Source organism: Pteropus alecto, unplaced genomic scaffold (assembly GCF_000325575.1).
Source record: "Pteropus alecto unplaced genomic scaffold, ASM32557v1 scaffold55, whole genome shotgun sequence".
NCBI lineage: Eukaryota > Metazoa > Chordata > Mammalia > Chiroptera > Pteropodidae > Pteropus > Pteropus alecto.
Window position 1 is genome coordinate 1,432,298 of NW_006436813.1, and position 26,993 is coordinate 1,459,290.

Sequence of the window (26,993 nt, forward strand, 5' to 3'; positions counted from 1 at the left end):
TTACCCGCAATTTCTGATGTATTTGAAATAATTCATCATATATCTGATTGATCTGATGTGGAAGTAAACTCCGCTTGTTTGATGCTTTAGATTTTGGATAGGTGACAGGTTTCAAAGGCGAGTCACTTGCATCACTACAACATTCGATCCAATTTCTTGAATTTGAGGCTAAATAAGTTGGCTGGGCAACTGCTAAGAAAATAAATTTTTAATTATAAATTTTTAATTTACAATTTTAAATAGTCTCAGATAAAGTCATCTTCAGGAAGTTACTGAGTTATAGTACTGTTAAAAAGTTTCAAGCAATATATTAGAGAAAAAATGATACAGCAAGGTGGTAAAATGCTAACATTTAGAAAATTTGGATGAAGACTATACAGAATTTTTTGTGTTCTTTTTGTAACTTTTCTCTAAGTCTGAAATTATTTTAAAAGATTAAATGTGCATGTAAACACTCATGTATTAACTGTCTAGGCCAAGAAATGTAGTTAACCTCAGAAACCTGATCACATTCCCCCCATTCCCTAAACCGAATTAACCACTGACTTAAATATAATGTTAATCATTGTCAACCTCTTTTTAGTTTTTACTATCTATGTAAAAAAGAGCTTTATTTATTTTTTTTGCCTGTTTTTAAGGTTACATGTCTGTAATTATATAATCATGCAATTACATAATTTTTATATCCTCTTCCTTTAAATAATTTGTTCTTGTATTAGTGCCAGAATCTCAGTTCATAAATCTTCACTGCTTTATCTTATTTTATATCTTTATATACTAGGGGAAGAGATGCATAAGGCTATCAATGGGGAAATAGTGCTCTCAAAGTCTTGCAGCCAAAAGGGGCAGGATGCCATCTCTGATTGCCCCTTCTTTGAAATCCTAACACAGCCAGGTACATAGAGACTAACTACTACTTTAGTGTCTAAGGAAACCATACCTTAAGTAATATGGAGTATATTCTTAAAATAATAAAGGATTAGTCAAATACACTCATTTCCTAACAAATACTGACATGAAAAAGAATTGAAGAAATTGTAAAAAGTACTCAACTTATTTTGATAAGTTCTGAAAATTCAGGACTACTACTAGAAAATAATGAAATTTATTTTTCTCTTCTTTAGTTTAAATAATAAACATAGTAATTAGCTCATGACTTACAAAAATTCAGAACACAGAAATAGAGATACCTGAGGACCAGTTTTATTACTATGGGGTAAGCTTTATGGTAGTATTCAAATGATTATTTTAAGGTGAATATTTCTTTTACCTTTTTCTATTTCTTTAAAAGACTGCTTAGTTATTTTGGAGCTATTAATTCTATGATCATTCTCAGTTAACTCTCCTGTTTCCTGTTGCTTCAAATCTTGAGAAGAATCCAGTTCATTGTCTAGGCTTTAAAAAAAATTCTATCACAGCATTCTAGAAGTTTACAATAGCATTTTTAAAAGATAAAACTGCTTTTCAAACATTAACAGCATCACGGTTGAGAAAAATGGAACAAGTAAACATTTTTTAAAATGCAAAAGTACAAATGTAAAAAGTAACAATCACTGATTCTGAAAACTTACTACAAGTATCTTCCTACATATACAAATGGGCTTAATTTAAAACTATATATACTTGTACAATGCTCTATAAATGCCAAACTCTTTCTTTTGAATCCTAAGACTTCTTTGAGGTAGTTATAATAGATATTGTTATCTATAATTTTAGCTAAAAGAATTATTCTTTAACATGAGGAAACTGAACCCTAAATCATTTAAATAACTGACAGGTGACAAAACTACTAAAAGGTGGAGAACTAGAATCTCAGGTGTTCTCTCCAAAAAGATGATCTCAAAGTTGAAATTTCTCAAGCAATGCTGTTCAAAAGGAATATAATGCAGGCCACATAAGGTAATTTAAAATTTTCTAATAGTCACATTAAAAAATAAAAAGGTGGTGAAATTTTAAAAATATATTATATTTAATCCAGTATATCTAAAAGATTATCATGTTTATAACCAATATAAAAAAATTCAGATATTTTATATTCTTTAATCTATTTTCAAAATCTGATGTGTATTTAACACTTACAACATACTTCAATTCAGACAAGCACCATTTCAAGTTCTCAGTAGTAACATGTGGCTACTGTGCTGGACAGTACTAATTCTAGACTAAATCAAAGCTAGAGATTGTGAAAACACTGTCCAATGTTATAAAAACCTTCATAGTCCAAAAGATTCAAATTATAATCTGAAATTATACCCAGATCATTCATTTATAAAAACAAAAAATTATAAGACTAGCAGTTAAATATAAGAAAATAATTTCTATGAATTCATAATTATCTTAAAGCAATTTTCACTTTCCTTATTCTATATTTAATCCGCCTCATGTCCAAATCTTGAATCCAGATCAACTAGGTTATACTTTGTGAGCGCCAAACAGTAACAAAGATGACAATAGCATATCTGAATGCTTTTCTAAGCACAGAACAGTTCTAAGCACCTTACTTGGATTAATTCATTTAAGTTGAGAATGAAGCATTTATATAAAAAATTCAAGCTCCTAAATATCAATTATTTTAGTAATATATAGATATTTTAGGCACAATTGTATTTTTTCTCTCCATAATTATCTCAGTATTTCATTTGTATATGTATGTACCTTTATGGTTTAACATTATTTCAAAATGTTTTCCTTGATACCCAGAGTACTTCTTTTTGCCACATATTTTTGGCATTTAATAGGATTCAATTTAGAATTTTATTTCACCTCAGCGTCCACTATTTTTATACTTGTTTTCACCCAGGGTAAAATCTCCTCTACAAAACTGTTAACCCCTCACAGCCCAGCACTATATCATACATATTTTGTAGTTACCATCTCCCCACAGAGAATTCTTCAATTTCTCTCTCAACTACCTGAAATCCATTGCTTACCACACTACTAGACACACACTACTATCCAGCAAGCTCCAAACTGCTTATACTTCCTCTCATAGAAAAGCAAACACTAAATAATCCACCCTTTACCCCTTCGCAGCTTTTTGCGACACTGCAGAGATAGCAACCTAAGGTCTCGGGGCACTTTACCAGTTCCCATTTAAGTACTTGAATGAGCTACAAAGAGGTGTAGTGGAATGCTTTCTTTCATCAGAATAACACCTTAATGAGGAACCAATTTTATCTCCAGATGAGTAGATATCCAAGTCACCTATTAATAAAAAAAGAAAATAGAGAATACTTACTAAGATCAGATACTAATGATCTCATTCTAGGCTCCTTAAAGATAAGGCAGCAACACTATTTAAATGATTTCTTATTTTTATGTCTCCCCATTGCACATTTCTAGAAAACAGGCATCAAATATTATATTTTTACTATAGCACTTTACTGATTACAAAATGCTTTCATCCATTACTTTATTTAATCCTGGCAATCCTGTGAAGTAAGCAGAATAGGTACTTTTAACTTTAGTCTAATGGTTAGGAACCTAAGAACCAGAGAAGTTATGCAAATTTTTCCAAGTACACAAACAGCAAGTAGAAAGACTAAACATTAAACATTTTATTTTTAAATTTTATACATTTTATATATTAAATATTTGTTTAATAAACTGTTAGCTTCTATCTTAATTCAGTGGGGGAAAAAAAGGAAAAGATAGCTTCTCTGATAACTTATTTAAAAATACTTTTAAATGTATGCACCCTTCTCTAACACTCATTTTTTGGCCCTCAGAAATTTAATGAGCTATACTTTTTAGTTATATTTTGGAAATTATATAGTAAGGTTGGAAATTTTAGGGCAAGTTTCAAAACTAAAATACAATTTTAATTTATTTTTAAGATACTAGATTCAGTAATAACAAATATTTTTCATACTGAACAAGATTTCAAAATGAAATAAACTTGGGAAAAAAAGGAAATTCCCTAATCCACCATCTGATGAACCTTTAAAGATATTAACTACTGTTTTGTTGCAACCATCTCAAAGTTCAATGATTTTACTTACTAGTAAAGAGAATGTCTAAGAAGTATCAACAAATCAAAACACTAATAGTTAATTAGCTATACATGTTAGTCACAGATTACCATGATGTTCAACCACCCAATCGCACAGTATTAATTATCTTTATCAAGCACATTTATTTGATAAATTCCTCCAGTGCAATAATTATTATCCTAATAACTTGGAAAAGTTTGTGCCTAAAAAATAGCAATTAGTTTTCACTACTCAATTTTTAATATATTTAAAGGCAGAAATACTGTAATTGAAACACCGAAAAATTCAATTTACTTTTTAAAGACATCTTACACATTCATCCCAAAAATCATGATTACCAGACTGAAAAAAGCTTAGTATCAGAAAGATATCCGGCAATAGCTAAAAGTCTAAACATTTTTTTTAAAATCATTTCTCTTAAATTTGTTAAAACCCCAAATACACAAAATTCTCTATTGGCTTACCTGAGGAAGTTAAAGCTCTTCTCTTATATTTAGTCTGATTAAAATTTGAAAAATCATACTGAAAAAAAAAATGACAACATTTAATGTGTATACTAAGAATCAACTTACAGTCTCAAAATAGTGCCCTACAAATTATGTAATAATTACAAAGCTTAGACTTGTAATTAGACCAGTGGAGAAATCTTAACCAAGTGACCAAAGTTAACATCAGCAATAATGAGACAAAGCAACATCATGTGTCTCCTGACAGAGAAAGCCATACGTCATTCATGTAGCAATTCTGCCAAAAATGTATAACCGATATCTAATCATGAGGTATCATCAGACTAAACCAAAGTGAAGAAAAATAGAAAAACTAAGTGAGTCTCATAATTATCTTACAGTCTTCAAAAATAAACCAAATAAAATGCTCATTCTTAGATTGGCTATGCACCAGGAATTTTTTTTTTTTAAAGGGCATTATTGAGATAATTGGTTAAATCTGAATATCAACTACACATTACATAATATTATTTTACCAATGGTAAGTTTCTTAAAATTATTACTACGGTTATACAAGAGAATGCCCTTATTTCTGGAAAAACACACTTCAGTATTTGTATTTGGGAGTAAAGAGTCACAATGCCTGCAAATTATCCTCAAGCAGTTCAGGGGAAAAAAATGTATTTATGGAAAGGGAGTCAAAAAGAGGGGGAGAGAGGGAATGGTAAAGCAAAGGTGGCAGAATGTTAACTGGTAAATCCAAGTTAAGAGCACAAAAGAAAGAGTATTATTCTGACAACTTTTTAGAGTTTAAAATTATTTCAAAATAAACCTTTTAAAGGAATTGTTTCTGAACTCTTTACTGTAAAAAAGTTCAAAAATATTTTCAACCATGTCATACCACGCTTTGTAGAACATAAACTTTCAAAAGGTTACGTTAAGAAATTTTTCTGATAGAAAATTTGTTTATCCCGTATATGTAGCAATATCCGCCCATCGTTTACACATCTGTGGCTATAAATTGTTTTCCCCCTCTTTAGCTAATTTTCTGCAAACCCGTTTTTCTGGTGAACGTCTCTAGACCCGGTGGCCTTCTGCACCTCGGCCCGACGCCCCGGGTGCAGCTGAGGGGCGGGGGGCTAACTTCACACCAGGAAGAGCCTGCCCGCGGGCCTGCAGAAAAGTCCAAGGAGGAAGGTCGAGGCCTCACTTCGGCAGGGAAGCATCCTCCTAGTCCGTAGCGGCTTTTCAGACGCTCCACGATGAAATCCTGCCCGGGTGGTTTGACAACCTTTGGCTCCATCGCGCTGAGACTACCGTTGTCTCCCCGGGAACAGCGTTCAAACACGCAGCGGGACGCGCAGCGCCAGCGCTCACGCAGCGGAAGTGCGTGAGGACGCAGGACACGGCCCCGCCCCTCCTGGGGCGCGGGGACGTTGGGACGGAGCCTAAGGATCTTGTTCCCCTTTGTGCGTGTTAAAAACGTCCCTGCGGTACATTTTTTTCTGTCGAATGATCTAATGACTAATTCCTTTAACTAGTTTGTTATTTGGGCTGATAAATGGTGTTTATATAAATGGTGTTTAATCTTTTCAGTGTCTTTTTGCTACTTCAGTTTTCCTCTGTCGTGTCCAAGGTACAGCTAAGACGACCGTACATACCAGGTTGCACCAAAGCAGTTGTGGCTTGGCGACTCATTCAGTGAGGAGCTCAACCGCAGACTCAGGGGTCCATAGCTTTGGAAAGAAGTCACCACCTTCTCTGTTAACCCTTGCGTATCGCGTGTACGTGGAAAGCACACAAGATATGTCCACAGACGAGGGGGTCACGAGGGTAGACAAGACCTAGTAGTACCCCCGCTTCTTGCCTATAAGGTATCTGACGTATACATTTAGCGTGTGTTTGGACATAATCAAGGTGGCCTTTGCTAATATTAAAGGAGGGAAAATCAACCTATAGTACTGTGAAGCATAGCAATTTCAAAGAATTATTTTCTCTTTCCATGCCACTGGCCTGTTTCCTATGTGGCATTAACAGGGTATTAGATAGTATTAGAATGTAAGCTTCCTGAGAGCATGTACTTTGAACAGTTTTCCCCAGTGCCTAGAACAGTGCCTGCCATTTAGCAGGTGTTCAATATTTATTGGCATAGTATTTCAACCTCAATCCTATATTGAACAGAAACTAATTGGTGAAAAACTGAATAAACTTCTCTCATTTACACTACACTAGTATAATTCTTTTCTAAATTGAGTATTCAACAGCATGCCTGGACTAACAATTAGATTCTATGGATTCTTTAAATTTCCTCAACTACCAAAATTTTATAAGATCTAAAAGTTATCATCTGAAAATTATTTAAACCAATACTTTTGTCATAAAGTATTAAAGTATACAATTAATGGACTTCTTTATATTCTATCTTTAAGCAGAATTTAATGAGCCAATATAAAATCGAGCCAGTTCTTTTTAAAAGTACATATAAAGTACTTTTTAAAAGTACATCAGCAATTACATAACGAAAAATCACGAAGTCCTTTCCTGAAACGTGAGTCTTTCTTAAAAATGTCTCAAAAAAAAAAAGCCTCAAGCCACTGTTTAGCATCTTTGGAATACTAAAACTGGAAAAGTTGATTTACTTATTATTTTTATTAAACTCAAAGTATTAGTTTTTAAAGTTTTGATTCATAATTTTAATGCTTTAGGACAGCACAGAAATCAGTGTAAAACTGATTTCTCTAAAATAGTCTCTAAAGTGCACTTGCCTTTAGAATTTATTCTAAAATCACGACAAAAGCATTAGCTGTTTCAGCTGAAAAATTACAACATACTTTATGGCAACTTATATATTACATGTATATTATACTTTACATACTTATATTACAATGCCTACTCTTACTATTAAATATGCATACATGTGGTTCTCTTTAAGGTTCATGTAGTTCAATTGGGGTAGGTTTATTTCAGTTATCTGGCTGTGGCCAAGTGGATTTAGTAGTCGTTTTCCATCACGCATTACACAAACCATACATGACATCCCTTTCCTCCTTTGGTGATTGAACAGTTATTTTATTATAGGATAGCTTATTTCCATTCTTCAAAGAACAGAATAAACTCCACTGTCTTTTACTAAATGAGGTGATTTCACTGGGAAGAACACTACAGGGCAAAAGGCAGTCACTGTTAGCGACTGGAATGATTGGAATATACAAAATTTTGTGCTCTAAATAGCTTCTTTGTAGTTCTGTATTGAATAGGCCGATAAGTATGTCCCCCTTTATTAGCAGTTTGACTAATTTTTGACACTAGCCATTCCCAAATAAATTTTCAGTGTATATCAAACTTGAAGAAAGTCACTTCTTTAGGAGCTCTGTGGCAGTCTGAGTTTACAGAACTTTAATTGTTCTTACTGTGGTTCTAGAACAAACAAAGAATTAGATGCACAGTAATGAATTTTTTAAATGTCATGGCTGTTAACAATTGTCACTTTATTTTTGCTACAAAATTCACCAGAAAAAGGTACTGCAACAATCTAGTATAAAGCAAATCTTTAACCAAAGAACATGGTATAGACCTTTGTAAAATATTCATACTTTATCACAATAACTGCAAGGGAAAATTCAAGTTCTATCAGAACCAAGCTGCAGTTTGAGGTAGTAGAAACAGATAACAGAAAAGTTAAAAAGAAAAATCTAAGGATATACTCGACTTGTTTAAAATGTATACAATACCTTTGAAAGGGCACAGGAAGCTACATATCATTTTAAGAAAAGAAGGTACTCTACTTAGAAGTTAACTGTACAGGAGGTGCAAGATTATTGAAGAGCACTTTGGTTAAGTCTCTACCCTCTGGCTCTACCATTCGTGAGTCTCTATGCATAAATGAACACACCAATAATTAAAATTACCAAATATATTTCAAATCTAAAATAAAAATTATCCAAGTTTTGGTCCCTTTATTCAAATAGTAAGTATATCCATGCAGGAAGTCCAATATCTTAAAAGGAATTAAAATTAAATTGCATATATAATATTCCTTCAATAGTATGAGAAGGTCTATATTGCTTTTAACAAGATTAGTATTATTCCATTTTAATACAGATGTCAGGAGTACATAAACACAGGTACACCTGAAATAAACCAGTGTTTAAACTTTTATTTCACACCATGCAAAGTCAATTATAACACATAAAAAAGTGACGACAGCTATAAGCTGCAATTTTACATTTATACATTGGAAACGTTCATTTTCAAAAGCTGAACATAATTACCATATTATCATAACAGCTAAGCTTCAATTCAACTGTGTATACAGGTAAAATTTACTGTGAAAAACAATGATTTCATATCTGTCCACATTCTGTGATACTAATTCTTCGACTAACAGACCCTTTAGGAGAACCAAATGATTCAATCTTTCTCACAGTATCCATGCCATCCTTAACAAAACCAAATACTACATGCTTAAAGTCCAAATGTTCTGCTTTTTTCAGTGTTATAAAAAATTGAGAATTATTGGTATCCCGCCCTCGATTAGCCATCGACAGTAAGCCAGGACCAGTATGTTTCACATCAAAATTTTCATCTTCAAATACATCTCCATAAATGGACCGTCCTCCTGTTCCATCATTTTTGGTGATATCTCCCCCCTGAAAAAAGATTTTGATTAATAGGAAGCCCGAATACTGAAATACACACAGAACTAATCACTACAGAATAAATCCTAAATGCTCAGCTTGCTTAAGAATGTGATTAGAAACTAAGAAATATCCATTTTTTGAAAGAAGACAAAAATGATAATCTTTTTTTCCACCCTCAATTTCTACCAAGTATTAGAAATTTGAACCACTTTAGCCTGAAAGTTTTTGTGGAGATAGGATGTTAGGGTGGTGACACCAACTAAAGTGTGGAAAAGCTAAAGAAATCTTAAAATTACAGGAGAAGAGAAACACAAATTTCCCAATCAGTGTGGGGCACATTTCCTTGACCTCAGTAGTTACACCGTTAATACTTACTTGGCAAACAAATTCTGGAATTACTCTGTGAAAAATAGAGTTCCTGAAACCAAAGCCCTTCTCTCCAGTGCATAGTGCTCTGAAGTTCTCAGCAGTCAGAGGAACAATGTTTAAAAATAATTCCATGGTTATACGTCCTAGAGGTTCATCATCTGCACAAACATCAAAAAACACCACAGGATTTGTCTCCTTTGATAAATCTGCTGTCAATGATATTTGTCCCTTCTGCAGTTTCAATAAATTCTGTTGACATTCCTCAAATTTTTTCTTAAAACAATCAGCCATGTCTTTAGTTTTAAATCTCACTGCAAGCTGTTCCACTCTGGCTTCTCCATCTATTAAACAACAAAACAACACAATGACCTTAGTATCAAAATAATTGTTATGAATTATTTTATATATTTGTTATAAATTTTAGCCAAGTCCAAAAAATGAAAAGCAGCATTTGAATGTACCAGCATAATCTGAGGCGGTCCAAACTAAAGCATTGTTCGAAACATTTAAGGGTTTTAATTCCATTGTTTTGGTAATAACATGGTTCGCACACACTTTAAACACTTGGTCTCTTCTCATTAGGATCCGATAGTAATTCTTCAGTGTATGCCAAAGAATCTTAATATCTCCAACACCACGCTCCTTCCACTGACTCACATCTCGATCCCATCTATAAAGTTTGGCTCTTTCTTTAAATAAAATTTCTTCATCTTCTTCTCCAGATTTTACTTCTACCTATGACAGTAGATGAAAAATAAGCTGCTGCTTATAACATATTCCATAACAAATTCCAAAGATACAAATTCCTTAAAATATTATCTTTGTAATGACATTAATAAATTCAAACTGTAGTACCAACATAAATCCTAGGGCTAGGTATAAATCTGATTTGAATGAGGCAGTAAAAACCTGATTTGTCATTAAATTTTTTTTTATGTAGTATTCTACTTCCTTTTGGAAATTAAATACATTCTTTTATAGGACAGGTTTCAAAAAGTTCTTCAAGAGAATTATTAACTACTGCTTGAGGTTGAAAATTGACAAATTTGTCTAAAACGACATTCTTGTCCAGAAAATACAGAGTTTAATTTTATTTAAAGGACTTCAGCAAGTATGAGGTTAGATTTTTTTTTTTACTCCCAGGATTATGTTATAAAGCAAACATGATATTCAAACATATGAAAAAATTTAGGTCTTCTCAATAATTTTATATAATTTACCAAACATTTATATGTAAATTTTGACAAAGAAGACAATTTTATACTTAAAGGCTGAACTTCTAATAAACAGAGCTTCTATTTGAAATTATAAATATTCTGAAAGAAATACAAACAAAGCTAGCCCTACAAATCAAGCCTATGTGAAATTTAAACCTAAAATGTGAATTAACTTGTTAGTAAGATTTTCATTCTTTAATATTTACCTCTGGTAATGACACTATTGGTTCAAAATGGATATCTTCATTATAAACTACTTCTTCATCACTGCAATCTTCTTCACCAACTTTACTCGTTGACTGTGTTCCAAACACAGTTGCTCCAGTATTTGCCCACTGGAAATTTTTATCTGATAAATAAATTAGGGTACTTTAAACAGTGGTATCTATTTTTGTAAGCTTTTAATCCCCTAGTTAGATTACTTCAACAATACATCTATTTCCAACAGTAAGACAGATATTCCTAGTTTAAAAAAATGTTTAAAATTGTATTATTCTGGCAAATTCAATTTATGTAGTGCTTAGAGGTACAAAAGATGAGATCAACCTTAGAGGTAAACTTCATGATACTAAATTACAGCACAAAATAACTTTCAGTAATGAAGCAGGTTCTTAAAAGTACATACCTTAGGATTCTCAAAACTTAGCTCCAGAAGTATTTCATTTCATAAAACATTTTATCACATGAGAAAAATAGCTTTTGAGCCTAAAAAGAGGCCAAATCTACTACTTCCAAATTAGCCAAAGCAGTCTAAATATATAACGTCTCTACTTCAACTTCCTCCAGAAATAACTGGTGTTGGAGCTTAGATTTCTTGGGCAGGCCCTGAGAGAACCTCACTGACTCCAAAAGTTCTCAAAGGATACTAGACGGTGAGGGGTGAAAAAACTCCCCATTCCCATGCAGAGGAACAAAGACTGTTACCTTCCCTCACACCTTGGAGAAAGTGAAAACTAAAATCTTCATTGTCATCTCAACTGAGATGACCCACCCTGATAATACATTCCCCACTATCTCAGAGGAAAGAAACACCTCTTAACTTTCATCACTCGCTGATGAATCACTAACTTAGAAAATCCCCCATCTGGTGCTAAAAACTCATAAAACGGCAAAATTGTGAAAGATCATTCAGTAACTCGGCACACTGAAGAAAACAAAATGAGTAACTAAAACAGTAACTCCATCTAAGTCAGATTAATAAGGGTAAAAAAAAAAAAAAAAAAAAAAAAAAAAAAAAAAAAAAAAAAAAAAAAAAAAAAAAAAAATAACTAAAACTAACTCCATCTAAGTCAGATTAATAAGGGTTAAAAAAAAAAAAAACCAGGAAAAAAATTTAAAAAAATTCTTAAGATGATAACTGCAAAAGAATGCTCCGAAAATAAGAAAAACACAATCTCAAGTTGTGTGGTGGCTTCCTGAGAATAGTAACGAGGGATGTAGATGATATGCAGGTTTAAGGCTCAAAATTAACTGATTCAGGATATCTCAAGCAGAGAAATTTTTTAAATTACCCCAAATATCCTTGGGGGTGTGGCAGAAATTTTCAAACTTCTTCTAAAGCAATGGTTAACATTGGGTGCATATTAGAATCGCACCGAGAGCTTTTGTAAAATACCAATGCCTGCAGTACCATTCCAGAGAGCTCAATTTAACTATCAGATGGTTTGGGATTTTTTTTTTTTAAGCTCCCAGGAAATTCTAATAGGAAGCCAAGAGTTGAGAACCACTGCTCCTAAAGGGACCAGGAAGAATTTAGACAGTAAAAGTATAAAAATATGCATGTCAACAATCAATATCAAGTCTAGGTAAAGTACCTAGGTGGCTTCTATACATGTCCAGGTTTAATGATGACACTACAAAATCTGAAGGAAATATGATAAAATTGCAATCACTGACAAAGGCGGGCAATAGCTAAACAAGTGTTCCTTCTTATTTTCTTAGTTCCCATATAAGATATATATTACACAACAGATAAGGAATGGTTGATAGACCCATGTAAACAGGACTTTCAGATGAAAATGAATAGAAACAAAAAAAGGAACAAAAGAAAACAAAATGAAATAAAAATAAAGGAAATGATCAACAACAACAAAAAAACGAATAAAGTAATCACCACAGAAATAATATGTAAGAGAAGAGAAGGGGGGGAAAAAAGATTCCTCTGAGCTTAAAACCAACAAAAACCTTTAAGATCAAAAAGGTCCATGCAATGCCAGGAACAAGTACTTTAAAAAAAAAAAAAATCCAAGTTATAGTGAAATCTATAACCTCTTTTTAAAAAAATTTAAGTCCTACAAGCTCTTAATCAAAGAGAAAAAAGGCAAGACTGAAATTCTAAATTATCGAGAAATTTACAAAAGCGTAAAAACCTATGGGAAAAAAAGCTGATTTCATGGGATTTAAAGTTTCAAATACTATTTTGTGCTTGTTGGCATAATTTAATTAAAGGAAGCATTCAACACACAAGTAACAATAATTTAAAGAAAAGTAATGGCAAAATCTTAAGATAAATAAAAGATACAAACAAAAGGAGAATTGATAAACCAAAAGCTACTTCTCTGAAAAGACAAAGCACAAATTCCTTTCAGATCTAAGAACAAAATAAAGTAAGAAATTGTATTTTAAAAAACAGCCTGGTGAATGATCTCACTGAAAAATGACAAGCAGCACTCGAGGAGTGCATGTCAGTAGATAGGGCTTAAAGCATGCTTCGTCTCATGAGATTTGAGTCTTGCCTATTTCACACTTTATACAGTATTAAGAGAGTACTTTGAAAAGGTTACACTGAATAACAACCTAACACATCGATTTTTATTTGGCTTTGGCGTGTGTGTATGTGTATGTGAACAACTGTATCCACTATACTGCTGTACTTGTTGACTTATCCTGTGACTCAGGCTACTTAATAAATTAAAACAAAAATAAAGCAACTAGACATCAGTTAAGTTATGAATTCCAACATAATTTAGTATCTGAAGGTAATTTCTAAAAGTTTTATATGTGTCTCCTTAAGTGAAACAATTATAAATATGTGACAGGGAAGAATACTATTCTTAATTAGATTAGGCATGTAAATATCTATCTATCTATCTATCTATCTATCTATCTATCTATCTATCTTCAATAAAATTTATTCCACAAATCAAATATTTTGTACAACTATTTAGGTGGTACTATAAGATATATGAAAGACACTATAAGAATGAGAAAATATAATATGCTAATAAATGTGAAACAATCAAGGAAATGGATTATTTTCTATGAAGGATACCAAAATGGAACCCCTCCCCCCACCCCCACCAAAGCAACAAATAGAAACACCACTGGAAAAGATGGGAAAGCTTATTTATAAATTTAGTACAATAAATTAGCATAGTCCTATATTAAAATCTAATCAATAACACTGGAAAAATAGAAAACTACAAAATAATCTCCTTAAAAAAATATAGATGCGCAAATCTTGAAACATTGACCAACCAAATGTAAAAGTATAGCTAAAAGAAAAATGTATCAAAATCAAGGTAATTCCAAACTGGAAAGATGGTTCCACATTTCATGATGGGGAGGACTATCAGCATCATTTATAATGAATTAAGAGAAAATTCTTATGGTTATAATAAAAAATGTCAAAAATAATAGTAAAATATAGAAGCCCTTCGTTATTAAAAACACTAATCAAACTGGAAGGTGGAGATAGAGGAAGAAATGTCCAACTTAGTTACATCATTAAATTCTCTCCTCTTAATCTTACCTTTGGAACCAAAAGCAAATTCTCCAGAAGTACTGGAAGCCAAGTCTGCAAATGACAGCCCTGTGCTACTTCCAAATCCAAACGAAATCATTTTGCTTTCCACTGGCCAAAGGAAAAGAGCAATTTAATAGTTTATTTAATATACATTAAATATCAAAGTTTTATTCAGGACGCAGAGACAATGGGGATAGGACATCTATACTAACAAGGTAGGTTGGGTGTAGAGCATATCTTCTGGTTACTTTTCTGAAGAAAAATTATAAAATACAGCCAATTCTGAGCTTCTTCAGTATTACTAAATTTAAAGGCACCAGTCTCAATGAACACTATTCTAAAAGCATGCCAAATATAATTTTTTAAAAATGAGCCAGATATATAGTTTTTGCTTTATACTGTCTTCTATAATCTAAAACATTCATGCAAAGACAGAATTTCAGGAAACATCTTCATAAAGATCTTTTTCTGTTTTCTATTATAAATGATAAGCTCATAAAAATGAATGTCTTATTCATATTTGGTCACCAAGAGTTTGGGGGTCTTAATTCTGCCAATGTGCAGCTTGCATGATCTCTTAAAGTCCTTTGACTTACTTTCTTCATCTGAAAACGTGATTTTAGCTCTGACATTATCTTCCTCTTCTAGAATATTGACTCTAAAGTGCCTATGAATGTAATATTTGTGACTTATTCAGTACTTTTGAAAAAATTAGGTAATATAATGTACACATACAATGAGATACAATTTTAAAAGATTCCCCCCTCCTAATATCAACTGGAATGGGGGCGGGAGGAATGGAAAAGTATTCCAAATATTAGTTACTATAATTGAATACTTAATAAAGCAGGTAGAGAAAAAGAAAAGATATTTAAGTATAGGTGACCCTTTAATAACTTAGGGGGGTTAGAGATGCCGACCCCCTGTGCATCAAAAATCTGAGTATAACTTCTGACTCCCCCAAAACTTAACTACTAATAGTCTACTGTTGACCAGAAGTTGATTAACACATATTTTGTATAATAAGTAAGCTAGAAAATGTTACTAAGGAAATCATAAGGAAAAGAAAATCTATTTAACAGTATTCATTGGAAAAAAAATCCACGTATAAGTGGATCCACACAATTCAAATACATGTTGTTTAAAGGTCAATTGTACTATAATAAACATTTAACACACCTACTGTAATATTTCTACAATTACCATATATATCTAAAACAATTTTAATATACTTGAGTCATAATATTATTCACACAACACAGCAGTTTTCTTTATTTGCAGCTTTGCTTTCCATGATTTCAGTTACCCGCAGTCAATGCTGGTTCAAAAATATTAAATGGTAAATTCCAGAAATAAACAATTCATAAATTTTAAATTGCACACTGTTCTTGAGTAGCGTGATATAATCTCAAGACATTTCACTCCATCCCACACGAGACATGAATCATCCCTTTGTCCAGCGTATCTATGCTGTATAGGCTACTCACCCATTAGTCACTTAGTAGCCATCTCCATCATCAGAGAGTGGGAGAGACGGATCACATTCACATAATTTTTATTACAGTATATTGTTATAACTTTTCTATCTTATTATTTGTTATTGTTGTTAATCTCTTACTGTGCCTAATTTATAAATTAAACTTTATTATAGGTCTGTATAGTTGGCCCCCTGTATCTGCAGGTTCTGCATCATCTGTGAATTCAACCAGGCTCAGGTCAAATATATTCAACAACAACAAAAAATGTTACATTGCATTAGGTACTATGAGTAATCTAAAAATGATTTAAAGTATACAAGAGGATGTGCCTAGGTTGTGTGGAAACACTACGCCATTTCATATACAGGACTTTAGTATTTGCAGATTTTGGTAACTGAGAGGGGTTCTGGAACCATTCTCTATAGATACTGAGGGATGATTGTATACATGGGAAAAAAACAGTATATATAGGGTTGAGTACTATCTGGAGTTTCAAACATCCACGGCGGGGAGAGGGAGGGTATGGGTCTTGGAACATATCCCTGGCATATAAAGAGGGGACTGCTATATTCAAATGAAAATACTATCACAAAGAAAATTTCCACGTAAGCCAACTATTGTCATTTATTCTCAGGTAGATAAGTCAGAGTCAATATTTTGTATTCCCTAATAACTACAACTCTAAAAAAAGAAATATTTATTATCTGTTGGCAAGACAGTATGACTTCCTGATTATTATAAATACCTTATGTCCCTTTATATATTTCAAAATTTAAGAAAGGGAGTTTTAGGATCTACATTTATAAGTCTATCTTTTCAAACATACAGGTCTACCTTGTAAAATGTATGCCTAGAAGATTTTTATAAATATATATCAAATTTTACCTTGGCTTGTAGAATCTGCATCATCTTCCTTCCTAGTAGACAAATCTACAGGTTTGTCCACAGTTCCAGAAGAAATAGGTGGTAAACTAATAGATTTGTTAATAAAATCTGGATCTTCAGATTTACATAAAAATGGTACAGTCACTTTAGTCCCACCTGTACACACACTATCAGTCGTAGTAGTGATTTCCTCGTTCTGAGATTTCTGCAAAGAGGAAGTAATACATGCCATTAAATAATGACTGACAAAAAGGATCATACCTTATTTTAAAAAAAAGAGGACTAGGAGGTCTAGAAAAAGCAGACTAACACACACAGTTCATCTTATCTTTCCCTTTCCACACTCCATCCTCTCTCTCCCAATACTTAAAACTGAACAGACTTAAAAGAGAAAAACTATAAGAAGCCTTTGAAAGGTGGATGAAACCAGGATTATAAAATACAAAAACCTTGAGGGATAACCTGGTGGTGAGTACCTTGTGGGGGGTTTTCTGCTCCTCCCCCAGTATCTCAGCAGGGTGCTAGAGCAGCCCATAAAACTGGAGTTACCAATGGCACAGATGGAAAAGGTCTCAAGAAAAGCCAACTCTCTGGCTCTCTGCCCACGGCATGAGATGTCATGAAATGATCCATGTGTTGAAAGATAAGAAGACTTTAAAGAAGCTATTATAACAAAACTCCAAGAGGTAAGGACAAATACCCTTAAAACAAATGAAAAGATTAACAAATAAAAGATATAAAAAGATCAAATGGGAATTTTAAAACTGAAAAATACAGTAACAGAAATTTTAAAAATTACACCAGAATACAATTTCCTCTCAAGCTCACATGGAACATTTACCAGGAAAGACCACATTCTGGGCCATAAAACACAGCTTAACAAATTCGAAAGAATAGAAATCATACAAAGTATACTCGTAGTTCACATTGGAATTAAACTAGAAATCATTAACAGAAATATAGCTGGAAAAATCCCAAAATATTTGGAGTCCAAACAGCACACATTTTAAATTTAAAAAAAAAAAAAAAAGAGCCTCAATACAAATTAAAAATATTTTAAACTAAATAAAAATTAAACAACTTCTCAAAATTTCTGAAATGTAGCAAGAACAAGGAAGGGGGAAATTGTAGTACTGAATGTATATATTAAAAAGATGTAAAATTAATAAACTTCCGCCTTAAGATAGAGAAAGAAAAGCAAACCTAAAGCAGGAAGAAAAAAAGAAATAAAGAAAAGTAGAGTAGAATTCAATAAAACAGGAAATTAAAAGGAAAAAAAATCAACAAAATCAAAAGCTGATTCTTTGACAAGGTCGAAAAAATTCATAAACCTCTAGCCAGGCTAAACAAAAAAAAAAAACAAGAAAGAAGACACAAATTACTAATATCAAAAATGAAAGAGGAGCCATCACTACTGATCCATGGACAATAAAAGGGTGATAAATTTTAATGAACATCATAATTTCATTATGCCCACAAATTTGGTAACAGATGAAACAGACTAATTCCTTAAAAGATATAACTTACCAAAACTCACACAAGAAAATCTGAATAAGCCTAGTTTACCTATTAAAAAAAATGTATCATCAATTAAATCCTTCCAAAAAAGTAGTAACAAGTTCAGACGGTTACTACTTACAGTGGTGAATACTTTCGAACATTTAAGAAAGAAGTAATACCAATTACTACAGTGTCTTCCAGAAAATAGAAACAGAGGGAATACTTCCTAATAATGTACATGAAGCAAAACTTGATAGGAAAATGGACCAATGCACAATTATGTTTGGCAATACTCCTCTCAATAATCAATAGAACACACAAAGTTAGCAAGGATATATTAGACCTGGAAACATAGCAACAACTAATTTATCTAACTAACATTTACAGAACATTCCACCCCAAAATAGTAGACCACACAATCTTCTCAAGTGTACAATGAGTAGTCACCAAGATAGCACTCATTAAATCTTTAAAAACTGAAGTTATTCAAAATATTACACAGACAATGGAATTAAATTAGAAATCAATAACAGAATATTTGGAAAATCACCACATACTTGAAAGCAATATACCACCCACTATTTAAGGTGTATATCACAAAAAGAATGTCTATAGGAAAGTAAGTATTTTGAATCGAATGAAAGTGAAACGACCACATATTAAAACTTGTGGGATGGAGTTAAACAGTTCTTAACAGAGAAACTTACAGAATTATATATTTATACTGGAAATGAAGAATGGTCTTAAATCAGTAATTTAAACTTCCACTTTAAAAAGTCAGTGAAAGCAAAATAAACTGGAAATAACCTTCAATGGATTAATGAATAAACTGTGGTACATTCACACAATGGATTACTACTTAGTGATAGCAAGGAACAACCTATTACTACACAGAGACTTGTACAAACCTCAAGGGCATTATGCTGGGTTAGGAGAGCCAGTATCAAAGGTTATATACTGTATGACTCCATTTATATATTAGTCTGGAAAAGGCAAAAATATAGAAACAGAAAACAGATCGGCAGTTGCCAGAGGTTATGGGTTGGGGAAGATTTGCTCTATATCCTATTTGTGGTGGGGATTAAAAGAATTCAGGTATGTATACAAACTCATAAAACACACACACATATACATACAACAAAGTGAATTTTACTCATGTAAATAAAAATATTAATGCAAATGAAAAAGGTCATTATTTCTTGATGTATTGAAGCACAAGAGATAATTCATTCTATGTGTCAAATAGAGTATCATAGCAGTATTATTCATGATAGCCAAAAAGCACAAACAACCCAAATGGCCATCAACAGATGAACGGATAAATAAAATGTGGTATTATTCAGCCGTAAAATGAAATGAAATACAGATCTATGTGGCAATGTAGATAGATATACCTCAAAAATATTAAGTGAAAGAAGCCATACACAAAGGCCGCATATTATAATCTATTTATATAAACATCTAAAATAGGCAAATCTACCGTGACAGAAAGTACATCAGTGGTTAGCTAGGGCTACAAGAGTTGAGTGGAAATGGGGAAGGGTGGTGACTACTAGAGGTGATGATGAAGATGTTCTAAAATTGACTGTGGTGATGGTTGCACAACCAAGTGCATATACTAAGAACCACTGAAACTACACACTTTAAAATGGATGAATCATATGGTATTAAATTATATCACAATAAATGTTGTCCAAAAATTGTAGGCTAGATTATTTTATTTTGGGGAAGGGTGTGTTTTAATTCAGCTCCTAATCCACCCTCTCATTAGAGTCCTTGAACAGAAAATTCCATGCAAGCAAATCAAATTCTGTTTTATTCAATACTATATCCCCAATTCTCAGCACAGTGCTAACTCATAGCAAGTGCTTATAAATACCACACACAGGCATTTTATGCAAGTTGCCATATCTGAAGAACTTGCATAATCCAGTATGAATTTAACTGAATATAAAGTAGGCAAGATGCATTCTAAGAGACTGTAAATCTAAATCCTTTATAGCATATTTTAGTTTTAATAGTTTTTAATTGTTTCATCTCTGTGTATAAAAGGGAGCTCTCCTGCAAAATGACATATTGTGGCATTTTTTCAACCTTTACAGTGATTGATCATATTTAACTTCTGTACTAAAGTTATTTTTGGACAGCCCCTACTACTGTTATTTAATGAACATTATGATACAGGATATTTTAGAAGATTTTAAGTTACAAAAATAATGAATATTTAAAAGTAACACAATAATAACCTCAAATGAAATATTTCAACACATATAAACATGGTTCACAAAACACTGACAAAAGAGACCAAGTTCTTGTGTACCAGCTAAAACGGTACCACAAGGTGGGAAAAGAATAAACAATGTACAACTCAGTCTGCACATCAGTTCTGAAATTATTTTTAAGTTCTAAAATAAATAATTTTAAATAAGTTTAATTATTTTTTAAGTTTTGCACCTAAGAGTAAGGCCACATTTAAATTACATGGTTCAACAGCATAATCCAAATGTATTATTAATATGTTATATTTGCAGAATAAATAATTGCATGATAAAGCCTCTAGCAGCCAGCTATTAGAGAATACAGAGAAATTATACACTGTGTACTTCCAAGTAGTCCAGGGAAACTGTTGATGATTTAAAATACTCTTTAGATTTAGCACAGAGAGGCCACTGATGCTAAAACTTCAAATAGTTCGAAGTTCAAATAAATCTATTCTATTATAAATGACAAAGTGATGTCATTACATTAGCTGATGGCCATTAACTACATGTGCACTGATGAATAAGTTTAAATCTGCTTGAACAGTTGGCACATCCTAGGTGGACAACTGGAAAAAGTAAGCCAGCTATACTCCTCAGAGACACACTATGAAAGGCAGTAAATTTCTTAGACCCAGACCATGTGTTGGACCACATCACTCTCTCTCTCTAGCCACTTAAATAAATAAATAAACCACTAAAATACACCACTGCATTCATATAACTAACTCCAAGACTTTCTTTCATTTTAACCATCTTTACAACAAAAAGTATTACATGAGGGGGCAAAGAACCATTCTGAGTACATGTCAATATTAGATTGTAAACAATTACTAGACATGGACTTTGTTTTCTAGTTTCTGTGGAATACAAATTAAGACACCAAGGTATGAATAGCTATTAAAATAATCACTATATTTGAGCTAAGAAAGTAATCAAATCATGAAATTATTGACAAGGCAAAGTATAAGCCAAGGGAATTAATTAGCTTTCAAATGCTGTTATTTCCTATCCACTCTGCCTATCCTAAACTAATTTGCATGAAAAATGAACCACTTAATACTGTTGCTGGTATTGTGGTAGACATACTTAGAAATATCTGCATCGTCTGTGCTACCCCCCATTCCCCAAAACCCAACCTATGCACAGGGGTTAACCTTTATAGTCCTCTATGTAGATCAAAATTCTTCCTTCTTTGGACATAGCTGACTGTTAGATGCCTAACTGATTTGCTACAACTCATTATTACCTTTTGGTAAGAACATTCCAATTTACTGCATCAACAAAGCCAATTGAATCAGAAGGAAAACAATGGAGATGTTCTTACATGGGCTTCCTTAACTTTTTGAAACTCTGATTGAAAATCTTCCCCATTTCCGTTGTCCTCATCAGTATCACTGCAGACTCCACAAAAAAATGTAGGTGGAAGTTTTAATATATCCGCTTTTGCCTTCTCTTCAACTGTTGGTTTCTTTTCCCAAACAATAATACATTCTTTCTCATTTTCTGAAAATTCCATACAACATAAGCAAAAGAACATTAAGATAAAAGTAGATGAAGTCAAATATTCTATAACAATGGCCATCAATGTAATCTACAAATTAAAGACCCAGGTAACAGGATCTTTCAGTGCTAATGGAAAACAAAGACCACCAAGAGAACAATGCTTTTCATTCTATATTTTTAAATATTTTAAATCACCACAGGAATACAGTATCTAAATATTGTAGATACATAAATAAAACTGATAATTACAGAAATAAGATTGGGAGATTCCTTTTAACAGATTTTAAAAGACAGTATAATTAGTAATTTTAACATACCTGTTAGATTTTTTTCTAATGGTCTACATTTTCCTGAGTCATCCAGATATAGTTTTCCATTAAGTTTCTTGACAGCTGTCTCAAAATCTTCATCTTAAAGTATAATTGATTTTGTTAAATAAAAAATTTCTAGCAAATTTCAGTTTTCCTAGCCAGAAACCTAGAAATTATCTCCAACTTCACACTTTTTCTTATTCCCCACATCCAAATACCAACCAATTTTGCCAATTCTATATCCCTAATGCCTCTTCTACTGTTAGAACTTTCATTGAGGCTATCCTCATGTTTGAGATGTTCTATTACCATTTTAGCTCATCTTCCTATCTTCATGTCCCATAATCCAATCATCTATACCACTACCCAATGGGCCCTACTGAAACTTCGGAGCATATAGTTCCCCTACTTAAAAATGTTGATAAGGCACACACAGTTTCCCATAATCAAATATCTGTCTGCCTTTTTCACTCTCCCATCTTTCTAGGATTCCCAAGGAAATTATGATTGTTTTCAAATACCTCAAAATGCCTGCCCTGCTCATTGCAGCCATCCAAAAAATGCTTACTTAATAATAAATGCAATTCTTTCAATCATTACAACCACTGACTATTTACAAATACATTAACATAAACATCTACCTGCAAGAACAGTAATAATGAACTCTAAGAGCAGGCTTAGTATAATTTAGCCATACCCCCCAGTTAAGATTCATATGAACAGAGCACTTTAAAGTAACAAAAGATTTACCATCGTCTTCTTCCTCACTAACATAATCTGGTCTATTCTTATAGCAGAAGAAAGTTGGAGGAAGTTTAAGTTTGCTTGCAAGAGCTTTTTGTTCAGGAGTTGGAGTTAGCTCATATACAATGAAAACATCGTCATCTGAGAGAGGATCTTCAGGTTTTTTCATCTCTTTTGCTATAACAGAAGTCAAAAAATTGATAAAGACGAGGTGTTATTAACATCAATATTCTAACTGAAAATAAAAACCATGAAACTTATCTTTAGGTTAAAATAGCAAACTGAAAAAACACATATACTTTGATGTGGACAGAACTCTAAAACAATAATGAATTAGAATTAGTAGACTGATTTAATGTTCTATAAAAAACCTTTAGTGAACACAGAATCTACTAAAAACCAAAAAAATCCTGCTTTTACTTAGTGACCATTGAAAAAATGTACTATTAATGGCTATAATTTAAAAAAGTATTTAAAAAGTGCTGCCATAACCATATTTGACATATTAAACAACAGTTTCGCAAAATATCCATGCATTTGCAAAAACTGGAAAAAATTAAAGCAATCATAAGTAAAAATTAGTGTAAATATAAAACTAATACAAAGCCAAACTTGTTTAGTTCCAACAAGGAAAGTTAACAATTGCCAAGGATGGTGGGTGATTTAGTAAAATACAGTTTTGCATTTTCAAGAATAGCAAAATTAAATAAAAACTGTTATCCTATAGGTAATATTGTGAGAATTTCTATAGCTGAAAAACCAACAATGGTTAACAAAAAAAAAAAAAGGCAAAAAATGGAGAAAAGAAATTCTTCATACAGTCTTCTATAGTCTATAAAAGAATTTCTAGATAAAGGAACTGATCTAGATAAAAGAACATAAGCAATTCATGAAGCATATTATCTACCAACTGGCACTGTCCTATATAGTAGCCTAGCTACATGAAGCTATTAAGCACTTAAAATGTGGTCAGTTCAAACTGAGATGTGCTGCAAGTTCAAAAAAGAAATTCTTCATACAGTCTTCTATAGTCTATAAAAGAATTTCTAGATAAAGGAACTGATCTAGATAAAGGAACATAAGCAATTCATGAAGCATATTATCTACCAACTGGCACTGTCCTATATAGTAGCCTAGCTACATGAAGCTATTAAGCACTTAAAATGTGGTCAGTTCAAACTGAGATGTGCTGCAAGTTCAAAAATACACACTGGATTTTGAAGTCTTGGTACCAAAAAGAATATAAAATAATGATTAAAAACTGAAATGGTACTTTGGATATAATGGGTTAAACTGAATACTAAAATTAATTTCATCTTTTTTTCTTACCTGTTTCATTTTTCAGTATGGCTACTAGAAAATTTTAAATTATACTCTAAGGTCATGTTTATTTCTATTGGATGGAACAGGTCTAGAGAACTAGAGCCCTTTTACAATATTACTTGCCTTTCACTCTCTTTCATTACAAAAACAGTATCGATTCCTAGCCAGGAACAGTAAATGAACACCAAAAGATAAAGATTCTTGTTCCAGTTCTGCTGTGAGCTGGTAAAGACAACTTGGGCATACTGGACAGTCTGCTGGGCCCTAGTTTCCTCATATCTAAAGTCTTCATCTATAGGATCCTCTGGGACTGTGACATTCTCAGACTTGAAACCGAATAAGGTTCTTTGTCCTGAAGTGTATATTGGTAAATTTACTCGTAGGCCAGGGATTCTTAACCGAGGGCCCTCAGTCTGTGTGTAAGTATATACCCTTTACAGAAGAAAGCTCACACTTTTCACATAATTTCTTAAAAGTTGTATCCTTAAAAGTAAAAGTTAAGAGTTACTTAGACTGGTAGTATAATTGGTATACTTTAAAACTGAAGGTCCCAGAAATCAAGGATCATTTCATCACTGTACTTGTTTACCAACATCTAACATATTTGGGTTGCTCAAAATATATTATTAGACATTTAACATTGAATTTTCATTTCCCTAACTTTGCTCCTGAAGGTCTTCAAGAGATCCCACATTTCTTATATTCCAATCTAGTACCAATACTTACTTTTACAAAAGATCTATACCATATATATAACATACCAGGTATATAATTGTGATGGCTAAAAATGGGGTCTGCTTTCGAATACAGTATTTTTCTAAACCATGTCCAAAAAAACAGCCCTGAAGAGCCATTCTATTTCATGCTATATACATGCTGTTGCCATCACATGTTTGTAGACTGGCTGACATTAGTGGCTAAAGATAAAGGTTAGATAAAATATAGATTTTCATTAGGCAGAGTTAAAAAAAATAGAGTAATGAAACACAAAGCAGCAAAAGGTAAAGACTAACTACAAAGATCTACCTCAAAATAATGTTAGGCAATAGTGAGAAAACAGGACATCCAAGTACATTAAAAAAAAAAAAAAAAAGCTTTAATGGGTGTTATACCACCAGTCAAAAGTTACTTGCTCTGAACTGGCATTCTTCAACATGCACACTGTAGTGTTAAGTACTCAATTTCATATAGCCATAGTTACTTTACTAAAAACTATCAGCTGCTAAAAAAACTGATGTCATCTCATATTGAGAATTCTAGCGCTATACCTTTGTTCTCAGGCTGTGAGGAAGGGGTGCTGGTCCAAAAAGCCATTGGATCAGATTTAAAAAGACTAAAATTAAATCCTAGAAAATAAAGAGTTTAATTTTTGAACATTTTTAGAATCAAACTGAATATGATTTTAAAATATAAAAAGCCAGGGTCTCTCAATTTATACCAATTTGGCTGTTTTACATTTTCATTTATCCCAAAGGTTCACTTTTTGCTCGTTTAATAAATAGTGGCAAGACAACCTTATATAAAATGTGAACATCTCAGCACCATGTCTTTTTGAGTGGCAAGAAGATAATAATAAACAATGAACACTTTAAAAATCCAAGTTAATGCTCATGATTCAAGTATGTGTCACTAAACTTCAGTACTGTACTGGGTTAGTGTGCTCTGCCTAAGCATGATATAAGTATCATCTAGTTATTAAAATCTCTTAAATAACTTACACACATACTCTCTGCTACTGTTTGAACACTCACAGGTAAATTTATTTAGGGAGAAAAAACATCTGCGCAATATTTTTTGGCTGTTCACAAAGCACGGTGTTCATGACCCAGCTTTTAGTAAAACATTAGTATCCCACAAAAAGTCTGCAGCAAGATAAACATTAAAAGAAAAAAATTAAATAAGAAATTATGCTTAATCTATTAAGACTAAGTGCTTACCCTTTTCTGGTGTTTTAAATGTGCAATTAGTTGAGGAATCTTCCTTTGGAAAAGCAGCAAAGCGATTTTTGACTCTGCCATCTGAAGACTGTTTGATATCAGAGTTCTTTGACTCTTCGCAATTAGGTTCCACTTTTGTTTCAGATCCACTTTGGACCACTGAACTGGTTTCACTACTGTCATTTTTTACAGGTGCATTAAAACTAAATCCAAACAAAGACCCAGTAGCTGAACTGTTACCAAATGCAAATGGTTTTGATTTTTCACTACCAAAAATGCTTTTAACAGACTCTGAACCAAATACAAACTTTGGAGGAGAAACCACTGCTTTTGTTGTTTCAGATGTGCTAGACACTTCTCCAATTTCTGAAGTTGCATCTGCTATATCATCACCCTGAATTAAATCTGTCCTCTCTCTTGTGGTTTCTTCTAACACAGCTACAGCAATTTTGCCACATGGTGACTCTCTGGGAGTGGTCAAAAGAGAAACATGAGGTGTTACCAAAGAATCTTTTTCTTGGGCTATTTTTGCTTCATCAAATATTTTCTTAAATAAGTCTGCAACATCCTGTAGTTTAAAACGGACAGCTAAATGTTCTATTTTTCTTTCTCCGTCTGCAAAATCACATGCAGTCCACACCC

General features: G+C 32.5%; 2 protein-coding genes across 18 annotated transcripts in view; both read right to left on the bottom strand.

Annotated features, from left to right (window-relative positions):
- The window catches only part of CCDC138 (coiled-coil domain containing 138), a 165,210-nt gene extending 159,392 nt beyond the window's left edge, over nucleotides 1-5,818 (bottom strand). For 7 of the 17 annotated variants that reach the window (XM_025048480.1, XM_025048483.1, XM_025048481.1 and 4 more), the window contains exons 1-5: nucleotides 5,649-5,815; nucleotides 4,457-4,514; nucleotides 3,084-3,204; nucleotides 1,271-1,395; nucleotides 5-192 (exon numbers count right to left, since the gene is read on the bottom strand). In XM_025048480.1, the coding sequence (XP_024904248.1) occupies nucleotides 5-192; nucleotides 1,271-1,395; nucleotides 3,084-3,204; nucleotides 4,457-4,514; nucleotides 5,649-5,741 (585 nt within the window). In that variant the 5' untranslated portion in view covers nucleotides 5,742-5,815. Of the gene's footprint in view, nucleotides 1-4; nucleotides 193-1,270; nucleotides 1,396-3,061; nucleotides 3,205-4,456; nucleotides 4,515-5,648 lie in introns of those variants that run through there. The other 10 variants (XM_025048473.1, XM_025048485.1, XM_025048472.1 and 7 more) reach the window with 8 other exon arrangements.
- Nucleotides 5,819-7,905: 2,087 nt separating this feature from the next.
- The window catches only part of LOC102896535 (E3 SUMO-protein ligase RanBP2), a 54,847-nt gene continuing 35,759 nt past the window's right edge, over nucleotides 7,906-26,993 (bottom strand). Inside the window, 10 exon segments of the mRNA XM_025048493.1 lie at nucleotides 7,906-9,087; nucleotides 9,454-9,788; nucleotides 9,909-10,182; nucleotides 10,871-11,013; nucleotides 14,416-14,517; nucleotides 16,773-16,977; nucleotides 21,858-22,036; nucleotides 22,354-22,446; nucleotides 23,098-23,268; nucleotides 26,352-26,993. The exon segment at nucleotides 26,352-26,993 is cut by the window's right edge and continues 49 nt beyond it. Of these exon segments, the coding sequence (XP_024904261.1) occupies nucleotides 8,782-9,087; nucleotides 9,454-9,788; nucleotides 9,909-10,182; nucleotides 10,871-11,013; nucleotides 14,416-14,517; nucleotides 16,773-16,977; nucleotides 21,858-22,036; nucleotides 22,354-22,446; nucleotides 23,098-23,268; nucleotides 26,352-26,993 (2,450 nt within the window). The 3' untranslated portion in view covers nucleotides 7,906-8,781.